The sequence below is a fragment of the Gigantopelta aegis genome, chromosome 2 (assembly GCF_016097555.1).
Source record: "Gigantopelta aegis isolate Gae_Host chromosome 2, Gae_host_genome, whole genome shotgun sequence".
NCBI classification, from domain to species: domain Eukaryota; kingdom Metazoa; phylum Mollusca; class Gastropoda; order Neomphalida; family Peltospiridae; genus Gigantopelta; species Gigantopelta aegis.
The window spans coordinates 7,995,401-8,017,375 of NC_054700.1; the positions used below are offsets into that span (position 1 = coordinate 7,995,401).

A 21,975-nucleotide genomic window follows, 5' to 3' on the forward strand; every position below is an offset into this window, starting at 1 on the left:
AGTTGTAGCTCATGTCCACCAATCAAAATCTTACTTGCAGAATCATGCGAGTGATTTGAAAATAATTAGAAAATATTCCGAATTATTCTGAGGGTATACGATATGTTTCGTGTGAATTACGATAGCCGTATTTAGACCAGTAGAACTAATTTTAATCAGATTGCTAACAATACTGCGTAGTCTCCAATGTCCAATTAACATTTCGTCTGTAAATAATAATTTAAATATTGACCAATCACACTTCGCCTTTTATAACGTTATTTGGGAGCATACAAATTCTAAAAATATCGGGCGAGTGTATTTTAGTGGTCGCAGTACAGCGAACCATACCAATATGTACGGGATTGGTTATCAGTCTTCATTTTTACATTAACAATTATTTATTTTATAAAATAAAACTTGTTTTAAGGCATTCGTAATTCAAACGAAACATGCAATAGTGGAGCTAATTTTAATTAGATTGTACAAACAGTTAATAAAAACTGGATATTAATGTTGAATTCTAACTCTATTTTACTTTTTTGGTTATAGTATACCACAAAATAATGTTAAGAAACGATTACAATGTCAAAGAAATAACTATTAATATGTTTGAAAAAAAATGCACTCATCGAGTGGACGAATTGTCCGAGGTGAGTGGACGAATCGTCCGTGGACGAACCGTCCGGTGGACGAATTGTCCAGTGGACGAACCGTCTGGAAAGCGTAATACTAATAGGCTTACTTTCGATAAGACATTTACTAATTTTCTAAACGTTTAGATGTATGCCTGAATATGACAGCCCTAACTCAAACTATAGCTGCACACAAGAATGTAATTATTTTTGGGATATATATTATGGCCTACACTGTACTTCCCCCACAGATAAGACTTAGTGTGGGGTGGGGGGAGAGAGTTGAACCAACACTTCATGACCGAAGGAGGGGGTGGGGGGCTGGTGACCTTCCGACATCCGCTACTGAATGTCGAGTTTTCTTTGGGTTTTTTTTAATGTTTTCCCATTGTGCTGTGTACCCACCCTTAGGTAACTGGGGATGTGAAGGTGGGGGAATACCCCGGTTATGGGCCTATTATAAAATCATGTTTCTACAAGTTTACAGTCAGCAGACGATCCTTTGTTGTAGTAAAACAGCGAGGCGCCCTCTTGTGGCAATTCAATGATCGTGCATTTTCGTGCATTGTTTTGTTTCCTGACATTAGTAATAAAATAATATTGTATGTAATTAAGAATAGGATATTTGTCGTATCAATCAATGTTTTAAATTAATGTCATTAATCAATTTTAATGTAAGAATTAGCAATACGAAGGGGAATTCCAGGCTGACGTCATCTTCGTGAAATATATGGCGGCGCGAATTCTGGCAAAGTCACGTGACTCATACTTCTTTCTGCGAGCAGAATCGACAGTAGGTATCACTGTCAGTGGTAGTTGATGTCATTTGTTTATGTTTTCATAGTGACCCAATAGCACAACTTTGGTATTCATTTATTTCTTAGTATTATAACGTATACAACATCTCATTTCACTTTAATTTTTATTTCCTTTTTATTGTAATACGATCGATTGAAAAAATCCCCAAAAATCCAGCATGGCGTCACATGGCAGTACGTTTGTGCGTCAATTATTGTATATCTACGTCAATATTATAATGCTGCTACAATTTTAAAGTATTTTTTACTCATTGATGATGTGAAGAACTAAATTGTTGTCTTATTATGGATACAAATGTTTAGTGTTTACGTTTTACAGGAAATTACAGCTAGTATTTTCATAGATACGAAGTTATTTCCTAACCCTTTTAATATGTAAAAATACATTTACTGCGTCTTTGTTTATATTTCGCCTGCCACATTTAACAAACGATTTTACTGACACTCAGAAAAACTAAGTTTTGAGAGCAGATAGTATACATGACCCAAATGTTATGTACATTTTTAACATCCATGTTAATTGTTACTCATAGGCCTATACATGATATGATTTATCTTAAATAATAACATTTTCTTAATGTCAAGATACACTTTATGACAATCTGATTGGTTGAACTATGTATTGTATACTTTTTGGCATTCATATGTGGATACGTTAATGTGGATTTCGGTTTTGTTTGCCAGAAGTAGTATTACATCAACGGATAAGCTTTTCTGTATTGTTTCGCGGACATTTTTTATCTTAACCTGATTTATTTAAATAGACTGTTAACGTTTTTTTAATGGCTGGAATGTGGTGTAGTAATAGTCAACAATATCAAGGTGCAAAATGCCATAGTACACCAATAAAACGACACAGAAAAATGGACGGTAGATCACAGAATTTAATAACTGCTTTTTTTTATATTATTACTTTTAAACATACAATTTTTATTTCGTGATCAAACACATTATAAACATTTACTAGATTTTGGCGTATGTTTAAATTATTTACTATTTTACAAAAGACTTGAAACATTGTTGTATGACGACACTGGTGACACATGCTATAGAAGTTAGAATCTGCAAAGAACTGAGGTCGTCCTTGTACAATACACAGGTTTACTAAATTAATGATATGTGAACGTGTACCAGTTATGAACATTTTAACTTTAAATACTATCTTGTTAGTGTAATATTTTACATACCGTATTTGACTGGAAATTAGCCCATGTCTTTGAATAAGCCCCCCTCCGTTTTGATAGCATTTAAGAAATTAGGCCCTCATTTGTAAATAAGCCCACCCCCAACTTCGTCACCTTATAAATAACACGAAATTGCAAGTTTGCTCAAAGTTCATTTAAAAGGTCTACCTCCTGCAGATAATTAAACACAAATGTAACACAGTATTTTACCACCAGTGAGATTTAGCAGTCTAATAGTAACAGTGTGTAACATTGTTTTCAATTTCATGCCTGCAGTATTTCTTTGTTGAAGTACACAAGCCCAATTCTGAACTAAAACCAATGTCTATTTTTACCACCACAGAATCGCAGTTAATGCTAATTAGGCAAATACCTTATTCTGATTGGCTAAGAACAATGACCTAGATTGACAATTCTTTGTAGTGTTAGCTGGCTGCCTGTGTCAGAAACGTGTGTGTATAGGCTAACACTACATATTCTTCTGGGACAATAAAACCCCCCAAATAAAAACAAAAAAACAACAACAACATTAACACATTAAAATCATGTACTGTCTTTCGCACCAGCTAGTAACAAACAACATTTACCCATGTTAAAATCATGTACTGTCTGTCGTACCAACTAGTAACAAACAACATTGACACATGTTAAAATCGTGTACTGTCTGTCATACCAGCTAGTAACAAACAACATTAACACAAGTGATATTTATTTTAAAATGAAATCTAAAGAGATCTTTAAAAACTACAAACTCTCTACAATACAGTTTACTCAAAGGTAATTTTTAAGCATTTCAAATAAAATCCAGTCTACTTTCTGAAAACAAGAAAAACAACTGAAAAAAGGAAAAAGCTAAAATCAGATAAAAACTGAAGAATCACATTTAAGCACACAAAATACATTCATTTTATGATCTATGGGCTACTGCTTTAAAAAAAAAAAAAAAAAAAAAAAAAAATCTTTAAAGCCGCACACCCTAGTTCCATCCAGCGAAAATAAATTATAATTTGGTTAATCTACAAACCTGTAACACACTTAGATCACGTTTTTATCAAATGGAGTGAAAAAGCAGGTTTTATATCGATAAATACCATGGGAATTCCCATGTCCCAATTGCTTGAAATAATTTTGAAAGTTAGTATTCTGATGTCACCGGTAGAAGCACAACAATGCCTACGTCACGACAAATTTCACAGACTTGGGGTGTGTTTGTTTCACCTCTCCTGGACATGTTCCAACTGTTCTGTCCTGGTTGTATCCCCTCTCCAGATATCGTAAGACTTAGCAAAATTATTGGTTTTAAGGGTTTGTAACGTTTTGTATTGAGACACTTACTTGTCTGAACTTTATTGTTACTGAAAATGTTCACGAACTGTGAAGAAAAATCTCACAAATGAACAACAACAAATCGGACGTTGATTGCGCGAACCGTGCACGAGAAAACAAACCGAACCAAAATGATAACGGTCACGTGATATACCAACGTCTGTGACATTAAAAATAGATTGGACCTCGCTTGCTTAACAGTTTTTTCTCGACAACACATTTTGTGAAAAAAATGCAAAAAATGCATTTCGTGGTTTTACAAACATCAGGATTACCAAAAAGCACTTCAGGTGAATGGAAATGTGTATTCTAAATAATAAAATGTAAGTAAAGTGCAATTTTAGTTGTGAAAAATGGGGTTTAATAGCGAAAAACAACGCCGTAATGGTTAACAAAGAAAGAAAGAAGTGTTTTATTTAACGACGCACTCAAGACATTTTATTTACGGTTATATGGCGTCAGACATATGGTTCAGGACCACACAGATTTTGAGAGAAAACCCGCTGTCGCCACTACATGGGCTACTCTTCCGATAGGCAGCAAGAGATCTTTTATTTGCGCTTCCCACAGGCAGGATAGCACAAACCATGGCCTTTGTTGAACCAGTTATGGATCACTGGTCGGTGCAAGTGGTTTACACCTACCCATTGAGCCTTGCGGAGCACTCACTCGGGGTTTGGAGTCGGTATCTGGATTAAAAATCCTATGCCTCGACTGGGATCCAAACCCAGTACCTACCAGCCTGTAGACAGATGGCCTGCCACGACGCCACCGAGGCCGGTAAATAATGGTTAACAAATAGCCGTAACTAGGGTGTGTCCCTTTAAGTCTTCTCAGCATTAAATTTTGGATGTAAATAAACAGCACCGGTAAGTAATTGTAACATAGAAGGTATGTCTCGGATAATTAGATACTATTGAAATTTTTTTTTTTAATTAATAAACAATTATTATTTATTAATAACAAATGGAACACTAATTAATAAATGTGCTACTGAACGTTTTTTGTTTTCTTCCTAGTTAATTTAATTATTATTATTTATTTTAATTATTATTAAAAACATTTTCAACAAAACTGGCCCCTTGTCTGGGAATAAGCCCACCCCATGCTAAGCTCACAATGAGTTGTCTTGGCCCCCTGGGCTTATTTCCGGTCAAATACGTAATAGCTAGCACATCAAGTGTGATAATGTATGTGATATTTTTCAGATCACGTAATTTGATAATTTTGCTAATTAGATGTAAATTAATCTAAGTCACAGCACTACATTTATTGACTTTTTTAAACAAATGTACTATGGTGACACCATAATTGACACAGGGGTGTAGAAAGTACTCGCCTGCTCGCCAAATACGAGTAAAAATTCTGACGGTCGAGTTAAAAAATGCAACTACCAGTCTGACGGGCGATCTGTCTTTTTGATTTTGTTTGCCACATGTTGTTGACCACTTACCAGATGTTGTTAATGATGTTTTGTCAATATATCTATATATATGTCATTTGAAGTGAAGACACTGTATATTATAATATTAATCATATATTATTCTATAGACCGGCAGACTAGAAGAAATTATTGCGGGCTAGTAAATTTTAGTTGGTTCTGGTCTGACGGGCTGGTGGAATGTTTCATTTCTGCATCCCTGTTGACGTGTGCATTCATAGCCATGAAACATTTCAATAACAACCTTATACTGTAAGCTGTTCAGCATTCAGAAAACAAAAACGTTAAACACTAGTTTATTTTTATGTAAGGATAAAAAATCCAAAATGACATCATTCAAGATTGATGTCATTTCCATTACAAAAGACGCCATGTCACATTCTTAAGTCATTTGAATATCTAGTACCGTATTTTCCCATGTATTATTTACACTTTCCCCCCCCCGAAAAATGGGCGTGAGCATTATACATAACAAGCCCTGCGTCATGCCCCCTATGTTTGCAGTAAAGCCCTCCCAATTTTACCCCTACCAAGGGCAGTGTTTTCCTTACCCTTTATTCCTTCTTGCGGTCAGTTCCCCTCAATAAATCAGATTGAATTTTGTCTTGAATTTTATTGGAAATCTACCTTTATTTATGTTGTCCTGAAAAAGTACTTTAATTTCATCGTGAAAATAATTAATTATATCAAAAGTTATGGTTTCGGAAATGCTGGCATTTTACAAGTAATACCGATTAAAAAGATTACAGAAATTTAAAACAGTCGGAAACTCTCGATGCGGAACTGAAATGTTCCAAGTAGGTGTGCAGGTCAAATTTATTACAGATAACTGCTAATGCCGCTCATGACAATATACATGTGTTGTTTTATTTGCGAAACTGTAAATGTTAACTTGTAGTTTGTAAACCACACACCCCTTGTTCGAGAGGTGGACAAAGCCGTTACGAATTAGTCCAGATGTGGCATATTTTGATAATCCGCAAAAAAAATATTGACATGATTGCGAAATCTTTGTTGAAGACAACTTTGTTAAAAACGTCTTGCTTATGATATCATTCTTCATACATGGTCATACCGGCGGCATGTCGTGTATTATGACAAATGTATACTACGATATAATATCCATGAATTTTATAAAACTTTTGTTGGCATATAATAAAAATAAATATTGCCAATTTGAATATAAAAATTAACAAAATTGGGCTCAAAAGAAAGAAAATGAATTCTAAACAATGTGTCTGATGTATGTACATGTATATTATTAATAAATATATATATTATTGTGCGTTTATGCCCATAGTTTGAGAAAACAACAATACACAATAAATACCTGTATGCAGCAAAACATTTGGCACAAGGAATATAGTTTCCGGTTCCAGCAAATTTGTTTCAGTCAGTTTTATTTTATGGGTTTATTTTTCCCCTCCATGCCCCATAAAGATCTTAATTTGCCGTTGTGCCCCTAGTATGTTTTTAAAATTGCTGTGGTGCAGTCTTCATCCGATTCCCCTCTACGGCAATAATTACATTGCCCCTCTTGACAATGTAATTCAGACAATGAAAATAAATTTGTGTGTGCGTGCGACATTCCCGAAATGGAGCCAATCAAAGGTCAATACTTCCTACAAATGGCTTGTTTATGTTGGTAGTATGTTGCCAGTGTGATTTGAATATATATTGTTCTGTTAAATACTTGCGGGATGGCACTTGAATTTTGTAAATCTATATGAAATTTAAAAAATAATTCAAACTTTATTGATTTGTCAATCAAGGTTTGGGTCTTCATTTCAATTGCTACTTGATGTTGATTACTTACTAAGTGTACTTATTAACGTTTTTGTCGATATATTATAATATTGTTAAACATTAATATAAAATTGTTCTATTGGCTGCGGGCTAGGGTAATATTTTCCATTTCTGCACTCATATTTGCAAAATAAAAACGTACGCAAGTTTACTCTGTGGCTGAAGGCACTCAATTTGGAGTTGAAAGTAATTTGCAATGTGAACAGGACTATGTTTTTTGTGACCATTGTCATCTGATATTTTTGTCAGCATAACTAATGTTTTTTAAAGGGACAGACCCTAGTTTCAACCCGTTGAACATTAACACTAAGTTTAGTTAATCTACAAACCTGTGACACATTTGGATAAAGTTACAGTTGAGTGAAACATGAGTCTGTGACTTTGAAATGGTGAAATACCCTCTTAAAAATAGACTAAACCTAGACTCCATAACTGTTACTTCTCTTAAGCACATGCATTTTTAAAATATTAGAAATGCATTTTGTGATATTAAAAACACCGGGATGACCAAAAACACTTCAAATGTACGGAAATTGATAAGCTAAACCATAAAATGTAAGTAAAGTATGATTTCAGTTGTCAAAAATGCCTATAATAGTTTAAAATATGCCTTAAGAAGTGTTTAAAAACTAGGGTATGTCCCTTTAATTTTTCTCATTTGTTTTTGTTTGTTTAATTTCTAAGAAATGATTAAAAAAAAAAAAATTTTGTCAGGGATATCACCACTGAATGAAAGTAGTGTGTTCGATAACCATTACTATTTCATCTTGGGTGCTAACTACTATTTATTTTCTTCGACAATGTACTTTATTTTATTTTCTATATGTTTAATGTTATGAATTAGAGCCTAATAATGCAAATAGATTATGTTATTAGATAAATTATGTATGTATATGTGCACATTTTGCTGATCATTTAGGAGTATGATACAATTGATAATCGTTCTTTATAACCAGATCGATATATATGATTATTCAGATTAATCACTCCAGCCCTAATTAATGGTGCAAAGTTATATTTACAACACCATTACGAATGAAAGTGCATACATATAACTTCTGTTGAAGATGACTAGTACCGGGACGTGGCTTAAATACGGAAAATACCACCTTAGAGAAGATCAAATTTCATCTGAAATTAGGCCCAGGGCTCGCATTAAGAAGTTGACAAAAATTTATACTGATGGAAAGAAATAAGGGAACACATGGAATAGGATGCCAAATTTAATTCACTTCTATCTTGGTGATGTTTGTATTTCACACAGTTATAATGTGCTCTTCAATGTCGCTAATGACAAACTGAATTCCAGTAACGCTATCGACGTCTTATACTACAGAATGAGGGTTTTGGTTGCAGAAACTGTTTGTAGTTACTATTTTTTGATCCCTTGTTTCTTTCCATCAGTTTAATAAAGACAAAAGGTGCAACTTAGAATAGTATCAGAGTACATAATAATTATCGTTCCACGACAACCTTGGTTACGAGCAAAATATGTTTCAATATCAGAGGAGGTGACAGTTACTAATTCTAATTTCAGTTGAGGGGAATGCTTCCGATGCCTATTAATGTAATTGTTCGTCAAGGGTTATTTTAAAGAGACTCCTGAGTTGACTAACTATAATTACATATTAAGTAAATCAATGCCTGTTCAGTCAGGGATTGATCCCAGTCAGTGGGCCCATTGGGCTATTCTCATTTCAGCCAGTGCACCACAACTGGTGTATCAAAGGCCGTGGTATGTACTACCCTGTCTGTGGGATGGTGCATATAAAAGATCCCTTGCTGGTAATCGAAAAGAATAGCCCATGACGTGGTGACAGCGGGTTTCCTCTCTCAATATCTGTTTGGTCCTTAACCATGTCTGACACCATATAGCCATACATAAAATGTGTTGAGTGCATCGTTAAATAAAATATTTCTTTTTTTCAAATATAATTAAAATTATTCCCATGCTCATTTAATATTTGAACGTGGTTACTTCTTATGTTGATACAAGTATGAATCATGCTAAAAACAGCTCAAATGGTATACTGATAATAAAAAAAAGCTAGTAACCTAAACAACCATTCTCAGTTTATTTTGATGGCAGAAAATATTACAATGTTTTTTTTTTTATTTTTTATTTTTATTTTTTTTTATTTTATTATACGTTTACCATCGGACATAAGGGAGACCATGGAGCTCGGATAAAATACAATAAAAGTTTGAGGGTCTTGACGGTTTCACCCTGATCAGGTACTTAAAGGTATGTGTAACAAAGCCATTGAATAGGTTGATCGTTGCACCCTCTGGAATGTTACACTTGACAATAGATTGCTTGTTACACCCTCTGCAATTTTATATGAAGGCAGTGATGCATTTAAAATTGTTGGATATCAGAAATTGAATACTGGTTCAAGAACTAAGGTTGGGAAATGCCATCATATTAACCCAGATTTTGGCAGGTGGTATTAATAGCTGATATTTGTATATGAATGGCAGGCAAATCATGCCCGTTACTGTTTGTGACATTGTTAAATATATACTAAAATAATAAAATAAAATTGGCAAATTTGGTGAGTGCCAGAGCTAGCCCTGTATTCATAATAATTATAATTACTGTTCATAAGCCAATAATTAATATCGCTGCATCTGACATTTTTATCTGATAGCAAAATGTAGAAATTAAAAAGTATAAAGAAAGAAATGTTTTATTTAACGACGCACTCAACACATTTTATTTACGGTTATATGGCATCAGACATATGGTTACAGACCACACAGATTTTGAGAGGAAACCCGCTGTCGCCACTACATGGGCTACTCTTTCCGATTAGCAGCAAGGGATCTTTTATTTGCGCTTCCCACAGGCAGGATAGCACAAACCATGGCCTTTGTTGAACCAGTTATGGATCACTGGTCGGTGCAAGTGGTTTACACCTGCCCATTGAGCCTTGTGGAGCACTCACTCAGGGTTTGGAGTTGGTATCTGGATTAAAAATCCCATGCCTCGACTGGGATCCAAACTCAGTACCTACCAGCCTGTAGACCGATGGCCTACCACGACGCCACCGAGGCCGGTTTAAATAGTATAATGTACAGACCTGTTTAATCCTCCTGGATTCCGTGGGAGTCTCCCATGATTTTTTTTATCAAATCTCCCGCAACCCTGAGTGGGAGACAATTTAATTTTTTTAGACTTTTGTTACTGTAGAAGTAAAAAAAAAATTAAAAAAATTCTTATATGTAAACATTTTAATTTTCTATTTTCAGACTTTTCTTGTACATAAAAACTGTACATACTGTATACATAGATAAAATGAGTGCGGCCGTTAGCACCTCGCGTGCTACCAGTAGGACCAGTAGGGATAAGAATAAGATTGCAGCACAGCAGACACAGACCAAGACAGAAGGACCAAAAGTAAAGGTAAATGGCATGAATTAGCATGACTTCGTCACATAAGGGGAGCTATCACTCTAGCTCCCCACCAGGAGACAGACAGGACGTAGCCCAGTGGTAAAGCACTCAATTCCCATTAGGGCAGGGCTTATAGCATTTTTTTTTTTAAATAACTAGCCATGGGATCGGTGATTTAAAAAATATACTAGCCATGATTAAAAATTCACTATCCCTACATTTAAGTAAATAATACATTTTACTATTAGTAATAATCAGATATGTCACCAAGAGGGAAATCGAGCTTAAAAGGCCTTAGATTTTGGTGGAGGGTGTTAAGGATATTTGTATTTACAAAATAAGACTTAAATGCAGCATTTGACAACTTTTTTACTAGCCGTCGGGCATGACAATAGTAGTTATTTACTAGCCCAGCATTGAATACCACTAGCCATAGGAGTAGGGCTATCATAATCTAGAAGCCTTAGGGGTCTCATTGGGCTATTACTCGTTCCAGCGACGACTGGTATATCAAAGGCTTTTGTATGTGCGATCCTATCTGGGATGGTGCATATATATTAAAGATACTTTGCTACTAATGGAAAAGTGTAGCAGATTTCCACTAAAACTGTCAGAATTACCAAATGTTTGACATCCAATAGCTGATGATTAACAAATCAAGGTGCTCTAGTGATGTCGTTAAAGAAAACAAACTTTAACTTTTATGTCTGGAATACTCTTTTTTTTTTTAAAAAGAGAAAAAAGATGAAAAGCAAAACATGCATGAGAAACTGATTATCACAATATCAGGAAGCATATTATGTATTTTGAATGGAATTAGCAGCCTTCTCCCTATCGTTTGGTACATGTTGATATAGATTCATTAAAACATTTTCAGTGGAGATAATATATTTTTATATAAATTTTTCCCCAGCCCACAGCAGAACAGTTGAGAATTGCCCAGATTACATCTGGACAGGATGATTCAGACTTGGCATCCATCCACCAGGTAAGTGAAAATGCATGTTATGAGAGACTGGGTGATGCTGAAAGATTCATAGAATTAAACCATACACACGCAATCATGTGCATGTGTGACCATACACACAAGTACAAAGATAGACTTGCATTACTTTTATTTACGGGCGGGATGTAGCTCAGTGGTAAAACACTTACTTGATGTGCGGTCGATCTCGGATTGATTCCCATTGATGAGCCTGTTGGGCTATTTCTCGTTCCAGCCAGCACACCATGACTGGTATATTAAAGACCGTGGTATGTGCTATCCTGTCTAAAATGGTGCATATAAAAGACCCCTTGCTACTAATGGAAAAATGTGGGTTTCCTCTCTAAGACTATGTGTTAAACTCATCAAATGTTTGACATCCAATAGCCGATGATTAATAAATCAATGTGCTTGAGTGGTGTCGTAAAACAAAACAAATTTTTTACTTTTATTAGATAACTTTTTAAACTTCAAATTCATCTGAATGTATGTTTGAGACTACTAATCTAAATTGCCACTTCTCTGTTTGGCAGTCTCTCCTTCATTTGTTGGCAGTGTTTCTGAATTGAAAACACATCAGCGTTTTATAGTTAATTTTTGGAAATGTGTGTGCTGTTTGCAGTATTTATATATACTACTCAAAAGAATTTAAAGGTCAAAAATTTATAACCAAATAAGTTTCAGAGTGTATTAGATTTTTTATATTTTTTTTATTGTTCCATATTTACAAAAAAACTCAAATAAACGTCACTGTATACAAGAAAGTCACATGACATGCTGTCAAAGTTGAAGGTTGTCAAACATGGATTTTACACATTAGAACATTCGTTTAATAGTGTGTGAATCCACCCCTGGCGCGAATACACTCGACACATCGTTGCCTCATGCTGTTGATCAGACGTCTGAAGAACTCCTGGGGAATGGCCTGCCACTCTGCCATAAGAAGTTGACCCAGATCATGAAGGTTGGCCGGAGGGGCATGGTTATTCGAACTCTCCTGCCTAATTCGTCCCAGGCGTTCTCTATTGGGGCCAAGTCAGGCGAATATGCTGGCCAATCCATCCTGGCGATACCTTGTTGTCTGAGAAAGTCTGTTACCACCCTGGCGCGGTGGGGTCTGGCATTGTCATCCTGCAGAACTGCCCCGCCGCCAATCTGCTGAAGGCCTGGGAGAACCAACGGCCGGATAATCTCATTCATATAGCGGATTCCATTCAGATTGTCATCCACCACATAGAGGGGGGTCCTGTGGTGGATAGAGATGCCGCCCCACACCATGACGCTGCCACCACTGAAGCGGTGACGTTGTCTAATGTTAACGTCAGCGAAGCGCTCCCCAGGACGTCTGTAGACACGAACCCGACCGTCGTTGAACTGGAGACTAAACCTGGACTCATCAGTGAACATCACTCGACCCCACTGAACACGTTGCCACCGCAGATGAAGCGTGCACCAGTGACGTCTGGCCGTTCTGTGACGTGGTAGGAGTGGTGGTCGAACAGCCTGGCGACGGCAGCGTAGATTATTGGCTCTCAGACGATTGCGTATGGTTTGATCAGACACTCGAGTTCCAGTCGCAGTCCGCAGATTGTCACGTAATCAGCATGCAGTGGTTGTGCGTTGACGTAGAACCATATTGGTGATGTAGCGGTCCTCTCTATTTGTAGTGCTTCGGGGTCTTCCCGAACGTGGACGATTTCGAACAGAATTCGTTGCTTGGTACCGTTGCCACAGTCGGTCAACGACACTCTGACTGACACCAAGTCTCAGAGCAACATTTCTTTGCGTATTGCCATCCTGAAGCCAAGCAATAGCCCTTCCTCGATCTTCGATAGTCAGTTGAAGTCGTACCATTGTCGAATTTGGAGTGTGCACCGTACACGAACGCAAACTCCAATTATACGGAAATTCAGCATTGGGAACATGGAATACACGTGTAAAGCGTGCAAATGAAGCGCTTTGTGAAAAAGCAAGTTATGGGCACTTAGCAGACCTTTCGCTTTCGCCCTAATTTACGTGCAAATGTAAGCATGTTTTCGCCATTAGAACTAGTCGACAGTGTTAATGACAGTGGATTTTAATTCATTTATGGGTTGCTTAGACCCACTTTCGTCAAAATGGAACAATACCATGCGTGACATTATGGTCTAGCTAATATAATTGACATTCAGAAAATAATGTCGAAAATATCGTCTGACCCTTAAATTCTTTTGAGTAGTATATTAAGAAATCATATATTCCTGTCAATAGATGTGATTAGTATTATCCTTGTGTGTTTTAGTATCATCACAATATCATATATTAGGAATCAAAATTGTATTATGGAAGTCTCTGATCACAAACTTTGATTTAACTGGATATGTGCCTATTATATGATAAAATAGATTATCAGGCTGGTAATATGTAGATAATAATAAGTTAATGAGGTAGGTTGTGGCCTCTTATCTTGTAAAAGCAAGAATTGGGAATTTCCTGTATGTCCTGGTCAGAATACAGCTGTCTAAATGATGTATATGATTGTGACAAAAATGTCTGTCTTTGCCAAATGTTTGTGGTTTCTTTTTAATTGAAGAAGAAAAGGAGGGGGAAAAAAATGTCAGCAGGATACATCGTGTGACCCCACCAAAAAACCCCACAATCCCCCCCCCCCCCCCCCCCCCCCCACCTAAACATTTAAGCTCATAGGTCAAATATTGTTTAAATAGCAATAGATTCAAAATTACAAGTAAAAGGATGAGTAACGCTCGTTTTCACTTATTGCCCTCCTGTCTGCCATCAGATTTTGAATCTGTTGCCATTTTAATAATATTTTTATTGTAAATCGTTAAATATTAGCGACATAAAACTTCAGCGAGGTTGTCGTATCAGAAACTAAAGAAAACATAAGTTTAAGATGTAGGATCAGCTGAAATAATATTTTAGATCACTTTTGACATTTTGCAGCTTGCACATAACTTACATTTAGTGCATGCTAACTAACTATTGCTATTCGCTATATTCTTTTGGTTTAATCAACAGCATGTAACTATTGTTGTGTATCCAATTAATCACTGCCACAGATTTTTTCAGAACAGTCAGCTGTACATCTCTTAAAATTTAGTGTCATGAATTAATAGCGTCCAGTATGCCCTCGCTAAATTCGCTAAAATTTTATGCTCTCTTAACATGTCCTAATTTACACTATCAAAGTTACAGTCCCCATGTTTTTTGAAGCGACCCGATTTACATTTCTGCTGATGTCACCATGTTTTGTTTTTGCTTGTGTAGACCTTAACCACATGTCCAACGCCATATAACCGTAAATAAAATGTGTTGAGTGCGTCGTTAAACAAACCATTTCCTTGTTGCTTGTGTAGTTGATGGAGATGACCGGGAAGAGTGAGGATGCAGTTGCTCTTGCTCTACACGACTGTGGTCACGACTTGGAACGTGCAGCCTTGATGCTGCTGGAAGGTGAAGATGAGCAGGTGTGTGTTGATTTTCAAATCAGTGGTTTTATTATCAATAACACCGGCCTCTGAGAATTAAACATTTGCGTAAATTCAGGTAACCCATTTTGTTTTTACATAATCCATCATGATCATGTAAATGATGTCATAAATTAAATGTGTGAACAAATTAAAAGATTACGATAACTACACTTAACTCGAGCGATGCGCGGACGGAACTATCGCTCTCACAGTTTTCAGAGGCCTGTTAACATTTTTAAAAATTCAGCACATAATATCCAGGGATGTAGTTTTCTTTAGCTTTTTATCACATTTCAGCAGTTTTTTTCCCATGAAACAGTTTTAACAAAGTACACCGAATATTTTGTAAAAAGCTATAATATTTTCTTTATTTAGCTATGATGTGTGGCTTTTTGCTTTGTAAGATCATTTCAGGTTTTATTTTTAAATAAATATCTGGGGCATAGCCAGAGGAAAAAACGCTGAGGCAAACCCAGACCTGTAAAATAAATATCGGTGTCATGGGAAAAAACCCCAAAAAATCTAGGGAAATTTCAGACGCTGCCTCATACTGGCTACGCCATTGAATATCATATTCCTTGAAATGTGTTGGGTCTGCTGTGGGATATGCATTGCTTTAGCAGTACTCTCAGAATGCTTGTTACTGCTAAATTTTTGTTTCAGAATATATTTTTACGTTTTGTTGTTTCTTTCTGTTAGGGAGAGTGGAAAGAGCAAGGCAAAAAGAAAAAGAAACCAAATACATCGGTGCCAGTTTCAAAGTCGGAACCAACGTCGAATCATATATCAGACAGAATAGACAACAAACGCGATCACAGTCGAGATGTTGAATCCTCTGACCGATCGGAAAAGCATGAACGCAGTGACCACCCCCCACGACGGGGCAGGAGGAATGGGGGACCTCCACCGAGACTTGCCCGGGGCAGAGGCAGAGAAAGAAACAATTTTTTGGGTGATCGCAATGAAAATGTTGAAAATGGCACAGTACGAGAAAACGATCGTGATGAGGGTGCTTTTGGTGATCAGAAATGGGATACGTTTCGTGAGCGAGAGAATGGATTTGGTGGTGGATTTGGCAGGGAACGGAGCGGGGACAGAGGAAGAGGTAGAGGACGAGGTACGTGTTGTCAGTTCAGATGTCACTTGACTTGGGTATTACCGGGGATTTTACCAGGATGTTTCGGCAGAGCTCTATACCTGTTGGGGGAGGGGTAGGAAGTTAGCTCAGTCAGGTTGAGTGCTTGCATCGCGGGATCGAACCACTTCGGTGGATCCATTCAACTGATTGGGTTTTTTTCTCGTTCCAACCAGTGCACCACAACTGGTCAAAGGTGGTATGTGCTGTCCTGTCTGTGGGGAAAGTGCATATAAAAGTTCCCTTGCTGCATTAGAAAAATGTAGCGGGTTTCCTCTGACTACTTGTCAGAACTACTAAATGCTTGACATCCAGTAGCCAGTGATTAATTAATTAATGTGCTCTAGTGGTGTCATTAAAAAACCCAACTTTTTTTAACTATATCTGTTGGGATTGGGAAATTAGCAAACACAATTTCATAGTTGGGATGGGTTTTTTTTTTAGGATATTGAATGATGGAGTGTACCCTTGTTAAATTTATAACAACAAACATAATTGCAAAAACATTTATACATCAAATTGGAAATTTGGTGTGCCAATGGGGAGGGGTCAGTTCCATAGAATATCTGGATAAATCCCTGATTACATCTGGTGTAGGATGAAAAACTAAAGAATGGACTATAACAAGGATTTATAAAAGAACTTAAATTGTGCTTATTTGTGGGGTGGATGGAGTTTAAAGTGTATTTGAGTGATTATTAATTGCCATTTGAATCACAACGAACTGATATTTCTTTAACATATTACAATTTTGACCAGTGATAATTTAATATTGGAAGACCAAGCTATACGCAGTATTTTGCCATCTTCTGTTTTTTGTTTTTTTATAAAAAAACCCATTGCTAAATGTTTTAGTTACTAAAAGATGTCATGTGTAAATAGCAAAATGATATAATTTTTGTTATTACTGGTATTTCAGGTAAATTCGGAACAAGAGGCAGAGGACGGTAAGTGAAATTTGCACTGATAAAAGCATCTTTTTTTATTGGTTCAATTCAACTAGTAATAAATAGAATGTACTACAAGTGCATTGCACTATGAACACTCTGCCCCAGTATCTTATTGTTGTCGTATTATTCCCCAGCAAGTTTCAACTTACTGCCACTTTTGAGATGAGGGCCGGGATTTAGCTCAGTCTGTAGACCGCTAAGTGGACACATTATCTGATTGGATGTTTCCAGTCCCAACCAGTGCACTACGACCATGGTTTGTGCTGTCCCGTCTTCTTCCCCAGCAAATTTCAACTTATTGCCACGTTGGAAAAGAGGGCCGGGATCTAGCTCAGTCGGTAGACCACTCAGTGAACACATTATCTGATTGGGTGTTTTCAGGTCCCAACCAGTGCACCACAACTGGTATGTCAAAGGCCATGGTTTGTGCTGTTCTGTCTGTGGGAAAGTGCATATAAAAGATCTCTTGCTGCTAATGGAAAAATGTAGTGGGTTTCCTCTATGACTCCGAGTCATGTTTGACGTCCACTTGTCAATGATTAATATAGGGAATAATACATGAGTGGCCGTTGGATACCATTTATCTCACGAGTTGTTTTAAAATGAATCTTAACGAGCGAAAGCAAGTTTGATACGTTTTTAAATGAGTTGTGAGATAAATTGTATCTAATGGACACAAATGTATTATTATTTTTCTTACATATCCTCAAAAACCAGGTTTTATGCAAATTTTAACATCTTGTAGCTGATTTACGCGTCACACATTTACACATGAATGTCAGGTTAACTATACATCAGTCTAATCGATTTCCATCGTATAGTTTTTCATTGGTTGTATGGCATTGGTGACCTGGCCATCACCTAGGAGCAGCCAGTCGTATGTCTTGAAATTGTTAACACACATACATGTGTTGACAACCATGTGTAACCAAAAATAACGCATGGTGTTCTCACCAACTTGTGTGCAAGAAAAATCATTGGTGTCATTAAGCAAAATAAACTTACTTTTTTTTTCTTTCTCTTTTTTGAGATGATAACCCAACAGGTATTATAGGTCCCATGTACCTTTTTTTGAGTGATGCTGAGATAGCTCAACTGAGAACGAGTGCAAGCATAACCCTGTTAAGTAGTCCCATCATTTCATTTAAATAACTTCTCAACCTTATGAGACATAACTTATTCATGTTTTTAAGTTCTTTGCAGTTTAAAATCTAGTTTGCACTAATAGCAGTCCTGCATATCTTTAAACAAATACTGTAATTCTACTGTTATGCAATGGTGTTTTACTGTTTCTACGTAAAGGGGATGGGATCTTGCTCAATTGGTAGAGAGCTTTCATGTGAGGTGGATTTAAACACCCTTGGTGGACCAACTGAGATTTTCATGTCAGTGATCAGAGGCCATGGTATGTGTTGTCCGGTATGTAATAAAGGCATATAAAGGATCCCTTGCTGCTAATGAACAATGTAGCAGGTTTCCCCCATAAAACTTGATTGCTGATTTCTAATAATTATCAAATGTTTAACATCAGTAGCCGGTGTAGTTTTAATCAGGGATTTTTCCAGAGGGTAAAATAGGTAAAAATGCATACCATAAAATATATTTACCCTAACATTTTCAGATATATGTATGTATTTTTAATGTTAAAAAGTTGCTTAAATATTCCTGTTTGACTTTAAACATAATTTGTTACAAAGACACAGAAAGCGTTACCGTATATCTTCGCCTGTAAGTCGATCTCAGCTATAAGTCAAGTCTCTAATTTCAAGCCCTGAAAACTTATTTTTTTATTGACCCGTTTATAAGTCGACCCATGAAAAACAACTTATAAATATAAATATTGAAGTATTTCTTATTTTCAGCACATGAGAACAATAATGTACAATATTTGAACAAAAGAAAATTATTTTACAAACTTCTGTTTTCACGTTTTGTACATCGCAAACAAGTAACATAGCATCAAAACGAAATATTCCCTTAGTAGATAGTGAAAGCTGTTTGACTGTTACTGTATGGCACTGTACAGCAAGATTTTGTGCACAAACAACAACTTTATTTATAAACACTGACAACAGATCACTACAATAAAACTGAAAGTATCAGTTAATCACATGTTTTGTCGCCATATTAATACATGTAAGGAGGATAACTCTGGAAAGTACACTGGTTTTTATGTATGTCCCTATTGCTCTAGTGAACTGCAGATATCAGTCTAAGCTGTCTTAAGGGAAAGCTCAGTAATATTCATGAAGTTAATCACCAACAAACATTGTTTGAACAACCATTAATGCAAGTGACCAGATTTCAAAATAAACTCCGGCAACAGGTAGTTAGTATTGTTTACATTTTTGCTATTAGTGATAACTGTTATTTTAACAAAGTGTACTGTTCTCTTGGCATGTGAGTGAGATTGCACGCCTTTTTACATAACCAAAACCGTTCTAATGCCAAAAAAAAAAAGGTATAAAAAATAAATGTGTCAAATTAACATATTTGAGTTTAAATACAGCGCATACTTCAACAATAAAACTTGTAAAATAATCCTCAAAACGGTAATATTTATGGGTGAAATTTGTTTACCCTCTTATAAGTCGACCCCCCAAGTTGTAAAATAATTTTTGGGTGAAAAAAATTTGACTTATAGGTGAAGATATACGGTACATCAGATTATTCATTGTACTTTATATATACAGTGTACCCTCGATTTATTGCCCCCTGATTTAACGCCAACCTCGCATACCGCCAACTTTCTTTAAAGTACTGTTTTCATTCATGAATGTTTATTTCCCTCGATATAACGCCACCCTCGGTATCCGCCATCCGCCAACGACTTTTTTGAACCGAACTCCATTTAGCCATTACAATTCCCTCGATTTTGCCGCCAATGGTCTGGTCACAAAGTTGATTATAGTGACATAATTACTAGCGATCTGTTGATTGGGGAAATCCTAACACTTGTACACTGGCAGTACACACTGAATCTGTTTTTGTTTATTGTGTAGCAATTAACGGATGTAAGTGCTAGAATTGTTTAGGCAGGCGCGGTGTTTGTGTCCAATCGACACTCGGTATAGAAAGAACAGCCACTATAGTGATCACGTGACAGAGGGGTGCATTAGATTCATTACTAGGTATTTCAATCCCGGATTGTTACGTCGGTTCTTTGAAGTGCTGGCAGCAACGACTCAAGTTTAATTAATAAACAAACTTTAAGTAAGTTTTATTATGCTCAAGCATATTTCGACCATGGCCTCATGTTAAGTTGCTATTTAGCTTTGGCATAAATACGACAACACCGGTAATGCATTTTATTACAGCAGAATGAATTTAAAGCGAAAACATATCGTATTAGACGTGGTTAAAAAAAGAGAAATTGTTCAGTACTCGAAGTTAAATTCAACTAAAAGTCAACAATCACTTTTCAGGCCTATCCTGTAAAACGAAGGACAGTTGGTGATATTCTACTTCAAAAGGAAAAGTGGGAAGATGAAAATGTCGAACCGGCCCGAAAAAAACCTGAAATTGGCAAAACACACTGATTTGGAACAAGCATTATTCTTATGGTTCAGCAATGCCCGTGCTCAAAATGTCCCTATTACAGATGAAATTCTGAGAGTTAAAGCCAGGTCCTTTGGTGATGAACTAAACATTTCCGACTTCGCGTATTATTAAAAAAAAAAGTTTGGTAGTAAACCCAAGGCACCCTACCCTCACTATACCGCCAACTCGATATAACACCAAAGTTATTTTGGAACATTGGTTGGCGTTAAATCGAGGTTATACATTATGACATTGTTGAAATTATTTTTTAAATGACTATAACTTAGGTCTACCAGCCCATCAATGATGTACCCTAGAATAATTCTCTTGCAGAAACCCTGTTACTATGCATGTTTACATCTAAGATACAAATGAAAATATTGTGATAGCTAAAATATTTTTTTCTTTATCATTATTACAGAGGTGGAGGACCAGGAGGCCCGCCAAGTGGGGGTGGGGGCGGGGGCGGAAGCGGAGGCGGAGGCGGAGGATTTGCTCGCAATCCTCAGAGATTTGACAAAGGTCCTCAGATTGACACCTGGACCAATGAAACGGCAGCAATCGCAGACAAGGAACCAGCCGGTAGTTTACTTCGTCATTCCACCTTGTGTTTGTAGCTAACAGTATTTGGGCATAAAAAACCCACTGCGGTGGATACTTTCATCTGATTGGGTTTTTTTTCTTGTTCCAACCCAGTGCACCACAACTGGTCAAAGGCTGTGGTATGTGCTTTCCTATCTGTGGGAAAGTGCATATAAAAGATCCCTTGCTGCTGATGGAAAAATGTGGGTTTCCTCTGATGACTGTGTTAGAATTACCAAATGTTTGACATCCGATTGCCTATAATTAAGTAATTAATATGCTCTAGTGGTGTCATTAAATGCTTTAAGAGTTAAAAACCAATGTGTTAAAATAAACCAAATTAGTTTTAACACCTTTATGATGATATCTTGAACGAGTTAGCATTTCACCTCTATGTGCAAAATAAATAAAAATAGAAATATTGACGTCTATCAATTTCATTTCTAAATTTTCATGAAACTTTGCATTGTTATTGCCAAACTGAGGGAATTTGTAGTATTTATGATGCTTTGTTTACTATGGCCAAAATATCTGAACTTGCATTTTAAGTTTGGGGAAATGGGAGAGTAAAACTATATTTGAGTTTTGGTTGACTTTCATAAAACGGGCGGTACGTAGCCTGGTGGTAAAGCGCTTGCTTGATGCGTGGTCGGTCTGGAATCGATCCCTGTCTGTGGGCCCATTGGGTTATTTCTCCTTCTATTTACTGCACGAAAAGTGGTATATC

At 36.5% G+C, this 21,975-nt stretch overlaps 1 protein-coding gene across 2 annotated transcripts in view; it reads left to right on the plus strand.

The window, feature by feature from the left end:
- The first annotated feature begins 1,352 nt into the window (after positions 1–1,352).
- LOC121380753 (protein lingerer-like) overlaps positions 1,353–21,975 on the plus strand; it is a 53,161-nt gene continuing 32,538 nt past the window's right edge. For both annotated transcript variants that reach the window (XM_041509721.1, XM_041509728.1), the window contains exons 1-7: positions 1,353–1,407; positions 10,442–10,595; positions 11,500–11,574; positions 14,928–15,038; positions 15,741–16,158; positions 17,096–17,123; positions 21,088–21,248. In XM_041509721.1, the coding sequence (XP_041365655.1) occupies positions 10,488–10,595; positions 11,500–11,574; positions 14,928–15,038; positions 15,741–16,158; positions 17,096–17,123; positions 21,088–21,248 (901 nt within the window). In that variant the 5' untranslated portion in view covers positions 1,353–1,407; positions 10,442–10,487. The remainder of the gene's footprint in view (positions 1,408–10,441; positions 10,596–11,499; positions 11,575–14,927; positions 15,039–15,740; positions 16,159–17,095; positions 17,124–21,087; positions 21,249–21,975) is intronic.